Below are 10924 nucleotides of genomic sequence, written 5' to 3'. Positions count from 1 at the left end.
ATAGAATAGTTAGGGCCCAGACTGTTGAGTGACTAATACTGACTGTGCATGGTAAGTGTGAGAACAGAAAGGATAAACAAGAGGCTAGTACACGATCAGGAAAAACAGCTGGTAAAAAGAAACCTACAAGAGGGGAAACAGTCTATCAGCCAATGGGAGGAGGAGGAAGGGGGTAAATTAGTGAATGTGCGAGTCTGGAATTACCGTTCACACCGCTGTGCAGTTTATCTTTCACTGTGCCGATGTCGGAATCTGCGTCAGTCTCAGATTCACAACCCAAGAGACACTGAGGTACAGGAAGAGCATCACTCTTCAAGGCTTCAGAAACTGAGTTCCCTTCTATTGTGTGACCTTTCCTCCTTTCTCCTCCTTGTTCTTCACAGTCTTCTGAATCACTCAAGATCTTCGCTTTCTTAAACAGATGTGCATTCTTACATAATGGGCTGCTCCCTGGTTCAGAGTCAGCTTCCTCAGAGATGCTCTCTGCCCCAAGTTTCTGCCCAGATGTTGAAGGGGCAGCAGTGCTGCTGTGCCCATTATCTGACTCCTGACATTTGGAGTCTTCCTCAGAAGACTCTATCGTAAGGAACTTAGTTTTGCCTGTTGCCAGAGTATGGGATGTGTAGCCATTAGTATGCCAGTTCTTCCGGGCCACTCGTAAGTCGCTGTCTGAGTCACTGACACTGTCCTGGGCAGAATGAGGACCAGACCTCAACAGTCCAAGATTCTGGTCTTTCAGCTCTTCCGTCTCTGACTTAAGGCTCTGATCATCAGAATTGTGCAGCAGCTTTCTCCTAGCTGCAGCCGATGCATTGCGGTGTGGCAGTTTCCGGCCAGAGCAGAGGCTCTCAGAGCTTGAGTCGTCTTCCGCATCGCTCATTAGCTTTATCTTGCTGGCTGCAGCAGCAGCACACTTGCGGAGGACTTTGCGGGTGTTCCCAGCCTGGCCTTTCAGATTTACCCCCGCTTCCCCCGAATTGTTATCAGAGTCACTTAAATAGACTCTCTTCCGGGTTGCTTTTCTGCCACATCCGTTTTCTAAAGAAACACAACCTGGAGACAAAGCAATAGGATTAGAGAACTTTCTTCATATTCTGGGCAGTCAGACTACACACGGAGGCCAAGCTGGCCTCTTTCCTAATATCTGCTTCAGCTTCCTAAGGTCACACTAAACCATCTCATTTCTCAAATGTTTTTACAAGGACTGTCACATGTTGATTTTAGAGACATTTCATCAGATCTAGAATTCATTAGTCAATCAACAGTGATTAGACACATCAAGGCCGCTCTCACTGACCAGCTTTTCTCTGTGCAGCTCTTGTCCTAGTCACCCTGAGACTGCTGCTTCTCAACAAGCCACTGCGAGAGGAACACTCTGGAGCTCTGGAATTCTCTTTGCTTTCCTCAGAACTATCTGAAGCTGAAGAGGATGAAGAGGTAGCTATGAAATCTTCCATTTCACTTTCTAAAAAAAAAAAATAATAATAATGTGTAAGATACAGTCTCCATGTAAGCAAACATTTGTTTCACAACCCAAACATTTCACAATCTAATTCACACTAAAACCAGACTCCTGGGCTGGAGAGATGGCAACAGACAAGAAGAGCACTTGATGCTCTTGCAGAAGACCCAAGTTCAGTCCCAGCACCCACAGGGCAGCTGTTCACAACACCCTGTAAGTCCAGTTCCAAGGGATCTGATGCCCTCTTCTGGCCTCAGTGAGTACCAGACACATGAATACACAGAAAATAAACACACACACACAGAAAAAAACTTTTTAAAATTAAAACCACTCTTAAAAGGCTCCGAGTGTTTGCCAATAATGCTGAAGAGAAATTACTTGAGAAGAGCATGTTATATTTGAGAAGAATGCATTGGTGTTCCAAACTGAACCACAGTTGTTATCTCCAGAAACTGATCCCCACACGCTGGGCAAGGTTCAGAAAACAATTTAAAAGCAAGCTTCCGTTTCAGATATATTAGCCCACTGATTGTTATGCCTTTTGTGACATCAAGAGGTCTCCATGCTAGAAGGTCCAGTCATTCTGGGTCCTTTCATCTCAATGGCACCAGCAGCTTCCTGACAATACAATTCTGACACAAACCTAGCTCACACTAAGGGTATGAACAGTCAGAGAAAGAAATACTTTAATCAAAACAATTTTTTTCACTGCTATACATGGGTGGCATGGGCATGAGACAGTGTACAGCCTTGTTTTACATCAACTTGATTTGGGAAAAGAAGCCTTCAACTGAAAAAACTGTCCCCACCAGACTGGCTGGTGGGAAAGACAGTGGGACATTTGTCTTAACTGATGGTTGATGTGGAAAGGGCCCTGGCTTCATGGTCCTGGGTGATGTAAGAAAGCAGGCTAACAGAGCTGTGAGGCGCAAGCCAGTAAAAGCAGTGCTCCTCCATGGCCTTTGCTTTGGTTCTTACCACCAGGCTCCTGCCTTCAGTTCCTAAATCGACATCCCTCAGTGATGGAGGGTGACCTAAGAGTTCTAAGCCAAATAAACATTTTCTTCCCCAAGCTGCTTTTGATTGTGTAAGCTGGATTGTGTAAGCATGGGTCTTTAACACAAGTACTTAGGAGGCAGAGGCAAGTGGTCAAGTTCCAGGCCAGACTTTGCTGTCTGGGAACTCATGCTGTAGACCAACTTGTTGGCCTCAAACTCAGAGATTCTCCCGACTCTGCCTCCTGAGTGCTAGGATTAAAGGCGTGTACCACCACCACGGGGCTATAAAATTAAAGTGGCCTTAATGAAGGCTCTATTGTGGCAGTGAACACCTAGGAGAAAACTCTGGCCTGGCAGAGGTGGGATTCTTGTCTTTTTGTTTTTTATTTTATTTATTTTTTTTTTCAAGACAGGGTTTCTCTGTTTAGGCCTGGCTGTTCTGGAACTTGCTCTGTAGACCAGGTTGGCCTCAAACTCAGAGATCTGCCTGCCTCTACCTCCTGAGTGCTGGGATTAAAGGTGTGCGCCACCACTCTCTGGCCTATGACATTAATATTAACATGTCATCTTAGGGGACAAATGGGGGTGGGGGGAGAATGTGTTTGTCAAGTTGACAAGGAGTCAATTGTTAAACAGAAGCTAGAGTCATTTGGGAAGGAACCTCACCTGAGAAAACCACCCTATCAAATTGGCTTGCGATACCACAGCGAAAGAAATCCTAAGACAGACAGGGTATGCCAATTTCTTGTTCTTACATACTTGGAGACTCTATTCTGTAAATGTGTCCATAACTGTGGTGGTTGTAGAGGCAGGCTTTGGGGTCTGATATCCGTTCAAGCCACACCCACTGTTTCAGACCATGTCTGTTGGTATACTCCCTTGCTTCCTGCCATGAGGACGATGGACTAAAATTCAAACTGTAAGCCAACCCCACAATTCAGTGTTCTCCTTTAGGGTTGACGTGGTCACAGTGTCTCTTCACAGCAGTAAGACAATAATAACATACTGTAGAGCGTACCAGCTTGATCTTCTCCACAGACCACTTCCTTCCCAAACAAGCTGTGGGCATGTCTCTCAATACCACTAGCAGTAGCACTAGATGTAATATTTGGTATTGCAAATGTGGAAAGGCATAAGTTATGACAGTAACATATTCTCATCACACAAAACCCAGTGCAATGCAGATGTAACAAGGCAGGCTCACTGCATGAGGCTATAAAGGGATGACATCTTTTCAGAGAAATTATCAAAACAGAAACAGATGACAAAGTACTACTGGGTTATCAGCTCTCAAATGGCTATCTGTACTTTTAATTTTCTTCTCATTTAAAATATACTTTGTGAAGCACAGATCTCAGCAAAAACACACCAATACTCAAGTATGTCAATTCTGTCTCCTCCCTGGTGTCAAGGCTGTATACTGTGCTGCTTCTAACTCACAGCAGTAAGTAGCCCTGCACGATCAAAGTCCAGTAAGTTCAATGCCTCACCTGACAGCTCAGAACCATTCCTCAGCATTTCAGGTCTATTTCTTCTGGCTCTTTTTAATGACTGCGCTGAATCTGAAGAATCCCCAGAAGTGAAGCCTGAAGAGGCACCAGTGCTTGTCCTGAGGGTTGCAGACAAAGGGACCCTACTTGAGGTAGACTGGGAGGGAGGGCACGTCAACTGTGGAATTACTCTTGTCTGAGATTTGAACTGCTTCTGTTTGGTATTTCTAGTAAAAGGTATGAACAAGAGAAATTATTATTAATAAAACATAAAAGTATAAATTGCCAGAGAATGCCCAGATAAAAATAAAAGTATATTGTTTCTTAGCTTGAGAAAAATTGCATAAACAAAATAAAATATTCAGTATGATTATTATAAATATTTCCTTACTCTAAATTTGACATGTTTATTCAACTTCAGACAAATGACGAAATGATTCAATTAAACAGACTACACCTAAGTACGAACTCTGTGAAGACAAACCAGGGAGAGATTATGCTAGTCCCGAAGGAAAGGGAAAATGGGCAGGAAAAAAACATTTAAAAAAAACAATGGATAAAAACTTTTCAAATTTGACAAAAAATTACACTTTATACCCACAGAACTGGATAAACACCCAAGTAATAGTAAAATAACCTCAAGAACTCCAAACCTACTCATCTGGTGGGTTAAAGAGAGAGAGAGAAAGCAGGCAAGCTTGGGAGCAACAAAGCTGACGTGTAAGTGAAGAGAAGAAAACTCACTAGGATCCAAATCATTTTCTGGGCTGTAAAGAGGGAGCATTGCCTGCTTTTCCAGAGGACCCAGATTCAATTCTCAGCACCAACATGGCAGTTCACAACCCTCTGTAACCACAGTCCCAGGATATCTGATACTATCCTAGCCTCCAGAGGCACCAGACACACATAACCATACACGTAAAATAAAAAAACCCACACACATAAAATAAAAATAACATCGCCACAACAAATTTTTAAAAATTGCCTTCAATAATGAAGGGGAAATTATGACATCACCAAGAACACAAAGAGAGAGAAAAACCCTGCTGGTTCATCGGCCTGCTATGAGGAAGGAGGAAAACACCACCACCACCACCACCACCACGATAACTCAACCTACACTTTATAACTGGACACTGAAATAATATAATATAAATTGGATATCAATATAAAATGCAGTATTAAAAGGCTTCTTGATTCTAAAGTTAAAGATAGGTATATAGTCAGGTAGGTGGTAACACACACCTTTAATTCCAGCACACAGAAGGCAGAGGCAGGTGAATCTCTGTGAGCTCGAGACCAGCCTGGTCTACAGAGTGAGTTCTAGGACATCCAAGGCTACACAGAGAAACCCTGTTCTTGAAAAACCAATAAATAAATAAATAAATAAATAAATAAATAAATAAATAAGGAAGCTATATAAAAGTTAAGAGTGTGGATCAGTACTCAAGAAGATGAACACCTTAATTTAAAATTCAATTACATGCAATACCATGACCACCTACCTTACACTCCGGTCAACCTGAATGGCACCATTACAGTTTTGCCGTTGCTTAAATCTTTGGCTTCGTCGAAGTTTCTCCTTGAATTTTTGACCAATTTTAAAATCAAAGGAGATTTTCTTCATTTTTTCTTCAAACAAAGCAGACAATCTCAAAGTCATACTATAAATCTACAAGGATACAAAAACAAAACCAGAATTACAAAGTAACTATCACAGGATTTCACTTACTATCAGACATCACCTGCAATGTGTCACTATGACTAGAGCAATACCTACTCTCCTTCCAACCTAACCACACACTTTAACATTGGTCCCAACCAGTTCCAAAGTACACATTTCTCCTTAAGCTAATTTGCAAGTCAGTTCTAACGCTGCTCTTAAGGAAACTAAAGCATTTCTACAACAATCTTTTTGCAGTTTGACTGGGATAGCACCTAAAGCTAAATATGAATAATAAACAAAAGGATATCTTGCATCCCGTACAAAAAATATATCCTCAACTTTCATGAAGTTTATACAGCCCATCCACTCACTATGTAGGCAAAGATGACCATCAATTCTTGGTCCTCCTGCCATCACTTTTGAAGCACTGGGCCTGTGAGTATGAGCCATCATCTGGCTTATGCAGCACAGGGACAGAACCCAGGTCTTCATGCATGCTACGTACGCACTCTACAACTGAGTTAAATCCCAGGCCCAGAAAATTCAATCATTATCAAATCATTAAAACACCACCAAATTGACCTATGTGACTTACAGAGCAACACTGTGCATATCCACCTAAAATCCAAAAATGAGTGCCCAAGTGTCAAATGTTTAGCATCAGGGTGAGAAATGGCACAGCCAATAAACTACACCCTCTGAAAGCATAAGGACCCAAGTTCAAGTCCCATAATCCACACTGAAAGGGGTGAGGGGCAGGTGCACAGTCTTGTACTCCTAGGGAGACAGACAGGAACCCCTGAGACCAGCTCGCTAGCTGGCCCACAATACTGCTTGACAAGTCACAAGCCAGTCAGACATTTTTTTTTGGGGGGGGGGTTTCAAGACAGGGTTTCTCTGTGTAGCTTTGGAGCCTATCCTGGCACTCGCTCTAGAGACCAGGCTGGCCTCGAACTCACAGAGATCCGCCTGCCTCTGCCTCTGCCTCCCCGAGTGCTGGGATTAAAGGCATGCGCCACCAACACCCGGCCAGTCAGAGATTCTTATTCTGTTTTACGTTTATTTGTTTTGAAAATCAATCAATCAATCAATTAATCAAAAGACTACCTACAGTAGTTGGCTCTCTCCTTCCACTATGTGGGTTCTGGGAATCCAATTCAGGTTGCCAGACTTGACAACTAACAAGCACCCTCTCCTGGCAAGCCACTCCCCAGCACTCTGTCTCAAAAATGTTTTTTTTATTTCAAAAGTGAATGACTCCTGAGAACACACAAACCTGTCCTCTGGTCTTCATACACACATGAATGCATGCATGCACACAAGAGCAGAGTATCAGTATTAGTTATATATGATTATTAAAAGAAAAAATAAAAGGACATGAGCTCTAATAGTCTAAGTGTTTCTGATTTGCAGACACAAGAGTGTTCAATTTGTTACCACTTTTGTAAACTTAACAGCTATTTCTAGCACTTTCTAAATTAGTTCTTTTCTTTAGTAACACCAGTCTTCAAAAGCTAACAAAACCACCTCAGCCACTTTAGGACTGAAATTAGATCATCGTGAGCATTATATTCCATGTTTTCTCACTGGAAATTCAGTAACATATTTGACTTGAAAATCAGACGCTAAGTGATAACACGGGAAATAAATATAAAAGGGGGCATTTATCAACAGCCAAAGGTAATCTAACACAGAAGGCAGAAGCTAAACTTTCAGCATTACTATTCAGCATCACACAGAAGGGGTCTCATTTACCCATGATCCAACTGCATTCATAGACACGTCCACAAATAAGCTATACTTTAAAAAGTCTGAATTCACACCATTCTCAATAGCATGGTGTAACCTCACACCATTTTGCAACAATCCATTTGGAGTAAGAATCATCTTTATGTCCACAGTATCCACACTGTATACATTATCCAGCTCATGGAAACTAAGACTGTATTCATGTCTTTTATTATATTACTGTAAGTGTGCTACTTACTGGCAGACACAAGTACCCGCTTACCATGTCTAATTTCACCACTGTCTCTATAGTCACAAGAAGCATTGCACACCTGGAAGCACTTTAAGATTAAAACCCCGTCTTATGTGGGCTTTGGCAGCAGCTTTGTCCAACACAGAGGCCTTTGTTCACCCAGTTACCATACCTGTTCTAACTGCTACCAGCAAGCAGAAAATGCACAGATCATGCATACTTTGTTAAAATGAAGCACAGAAAAAATAATTACCAGCCGGGCGTTGGTGGCGCATGCCTTTAATCCCAGCACTCGGGAGGCAGAGGCAGGTGGATCTCTGTGAGTTCAAGACCAGCCTGGTCTACAAGAGCTAGTTCCAGGACAGCCTCCAAAGCCACAGAGAAACCCTGTCTCAAAAAAGAAAAAAGAAAAAAAATTACCTTTGATCTTTTGTTGGGTGTATATGCCTTTGCATTGCTAAATATTAATCGGATGTCTTTGCAAAATTCCACAGGGCTATCATAATTCCCAGCTTCTAGAGTTTCCCTTACTGTTCCAAAATCCATCGGAGTGTCTATAATATCTCGGTAATCCTGTTTTAAAAAAGACAATTCACAAATAAACTTCACACTCTCAAAATGTGAGTACATAAGGGGCTGGGAGATGGCGCAACAGTTGAGTGCACCAGCGGCTCTTGCAGAAGCCCCGGTTTCCCTGCCCCCATCTCTAACTCCTGCCCCACAGATCCCACAGTAAAAGTACACTAATACACATACAAATATAACACACAGAAAATACCCATACACAGGGCTGGAGAGATGGCTCAAAGGTTAAGAACACTGTCGGCTCTTCCAGAGGTCCCGAGTTCAATTCCCAGCACCCACATGGTGGCCCACAACCGTCCGTAATGAGATCTGGTGCCCTCTTCTGGCCTGCAGGTCACATGCAGGCAGAACACTGTATACATAATAGTCTTTTTTAAAAAAAAATACCCACCCACACATATTTTTTTAAAAGTAAACAGCTAGACCAAGATCTCTAAAATGACAGAAGAGGAGGAAAAACCTAAGGATGAGTATTTAAAGGCAGATCCACAAAGGTCAGGTAGGAAGTGTCATGATCAGTCCACCTGACTGTCCTCATTACTGTTTCTGTTTCAAGTGAGTGAGCGAGCCTGTATGTAGGAATGTGTACCATATGCATGTCTGCTCCCTGTGCCCCCAGAGGGCACTGATCTCTTGGGACTGGAGTTACAGATGGTTTTGAGATGCTATGTGGGTGCCAAGATCTAACCTATGATCCACCTCTCCAGCTCATACTTTTGTAATGTTTTGCCTACAGTGATGCCCACACACAGACCTCCCATACACACTACCCTGTGCAACTACATCTAAGTTCTTAAGTGAGTTACCACGTCTACTACAACATCAACATGAATAAGGCCTACCAACCTTCTCTCTTGGGTTTAATCTCAATCTGCAACCCTACTTTCTTCTCCACAAAGAAAGTGCAAGGAAGCTTACCGGGTACTCAACCAAGTCCACTGGCTGTCTGAAGGGCTCAGAGTCCTCACACTGAAAAATCAAGATGAGCAGAGCCTTGCACTGCCTCCTCCAGTCACTCTCAACATAGCTGGTAGCTCTGCTGCTCCTTTTTTTCCAGCTGTGGACCTGAAAACATTTTTGTAGGTTATTTCAGCCTGGGTAGGAAATGGGAAGAGAACATGTACACATTGTGGTATATGACATTGGCTTTAAAAAAAAAAAAAAAAGGTAACTTTTTTCAACTTGTTATCTGGCTGGGTAAAGCCGAGTTCTACAAAAATCAATCATGCTTTATGATGCTCTAGACAGTTTTCTAAAATGAAAAATTTAAGACAAACATATTTTAAGAAAATGTTAATGAGAAAAATTACAGAAAGATTAGGTATGAACAGGGTTCAACAAGCACAGCACACACTCACAAGCCACTCTGCCACTTCTCTCTTGTCTGTTCATCTCATTCACAGAGTCTGGGCTGTCACATTCATGTGAAAATGAGGTGTGCAAAGAATGACACCTCCATCAAAGATGTCACAGAGCCCAGGACTGCTGTCACATGGGAAAGGGCACCTTACACAGACCAATGTGACCAAAAGAAGTCAAGTTAGTCAGAGACATAAACAGCTATGGTGTGGCTTGAAGTAACTGAAACAAAGACAGGAGTAAGGTACGAGTGTGTGTGTGTGAAGGAGGCGCAGGGGACACCGTAATTTTAGTGAGGTTCATATCAAACTTCTACTCCATGCACATGCCAACAGCTCAACTGGCAGCAGCAGGCATGGCAAAGAAATGAAGCAACATGAAAATGACAAGCCAGACAAGACAACTGCATGTCTAGCTCTTTAATGTTAACGAGAGCAATCACTGTAACACTGAGCATTTGACTTGTTGGCTGATTTTTTTTTTTTTTTTTTTTTTTTTTTTTGCTTTGAGATGGGGTCTTACTATGTAGTCTTGGCTGGCCTACAACTCACTATGTAAACCAGATGTCCTCAAACTCACTGAGTTCTTCTGCCTCTGGCTCTCGAGTGCTGACATTAAAAGGTGTGTGCCACCACTCCCAGATGCTACTTTTGTTTAAACCTTAAACTTATGGAGCATCTAGGTGAAATTTTCTAGTCATGCGTTACAGTATTCCACCCATTCTGTCATGAACAGTCTGCTCATTAATTTACTGCATAAGCACTGAGGATGCTGGTGACACTCTACATTAGAATTCAATCTTCTAAACTTAGTTCATGTACTGTCCCTTCCTCCTTAAACCTCATCTTTTAAACAAATCTCCTTAGCAACCTTAGCCAATCTACTGTGCCCCTTAAAAGATGGAACCATTGTTTCTTCTCTATGCCAAGAAAACATCACTACCTATACCTGGGCTCCACCATCATACGAAGAACACTCTTTCTCAAGCATTCGCTCCACATTAAAATGCAACTATCAGAGACTACCTTATCCACCCCACCCCCAGCTGTATTCACCCACTACGGCTACAACTGCTGCTCTACCTCACAATCACATCAAATCCTTGGCCTGGGTGCTCCAAAGAAAATGAAGTGACACACAAGTGAGGTTAATGCCCTAAAGAGCCCACAAACAGGTACACCCCATTTCCTTTTTTTGTGGGAGGTGCACATCTATCTTACTCCCTGAGAACTTAGCTCCAACAGCAACTCTCAACTAAACATTGCTGAAGTGATCAGAACTTAGTGATTTTCCCCTTTTCTCTTATAAAGCAAACTACCCAGTATCATCATCTAACTTCAGGACAGAAGCTATAATCCAGATGAACGTTTGATTTCGAACACA

General features: G+C 42.4%; 1 protein-coding gene across 3 annotated transcripts in view; it reads right to left on the bottom strand.

Annotated features, from left to right (window-relative positions):
* The window catches only part of Brwd1 (bromodomain and WD repeat domain containing 1), an 82403-nt gene that overhangs the window by 12301 nt on the left and 59178 nt on the right, over positions 1-10924 (bottom strand). For all 3 annotated transcript variants that reach the window (XM_027415685.2, XM_027415683.2, XM_027415684.2), the window contains 6 exons: positions 9101-9247; positions 8018-8170; positions 5456-5622; positions 3951-4177; positions 1298-1465; positions 205-1053 (listed from right to left, as the gene is read on the bottom strand). In XM_027415685.2, coding sequence (XP_027271486.1) covers positions 205-1053; positions 1298-1465; positions 3951-4177; positions 5456-5622; positions 8018-8170; positions 9101-9247 — 1711 coding nt within the window. The remainder of the gene's footprint in view (positions 1-204; positions 1054-1297; positions 1466-3950; positions 4178-5455; positions 5623-8017; positions 8171-9100; positions 9248-10924) is intronic.

Source organism: Cricetulus griseus, chromosome 4 (genome assembly GCF_003668045.3).
Source record: "Cricetulus griseus strain 17A/GY chromosome 4, alternate assembly CriGri-PICRH-1.0, whole genome shotgun sequence".
Classification (NCBI taxonomy): domain Eukaryota; kingdom Metazoa; phylum Chordata; class Mammalia; order Rodentia; family Cricetidae; genus Cricetulus; species Cricetulus griseus.
This window is presented reverse-complemented; position numbering and strand designations above follow the sequence as displayed.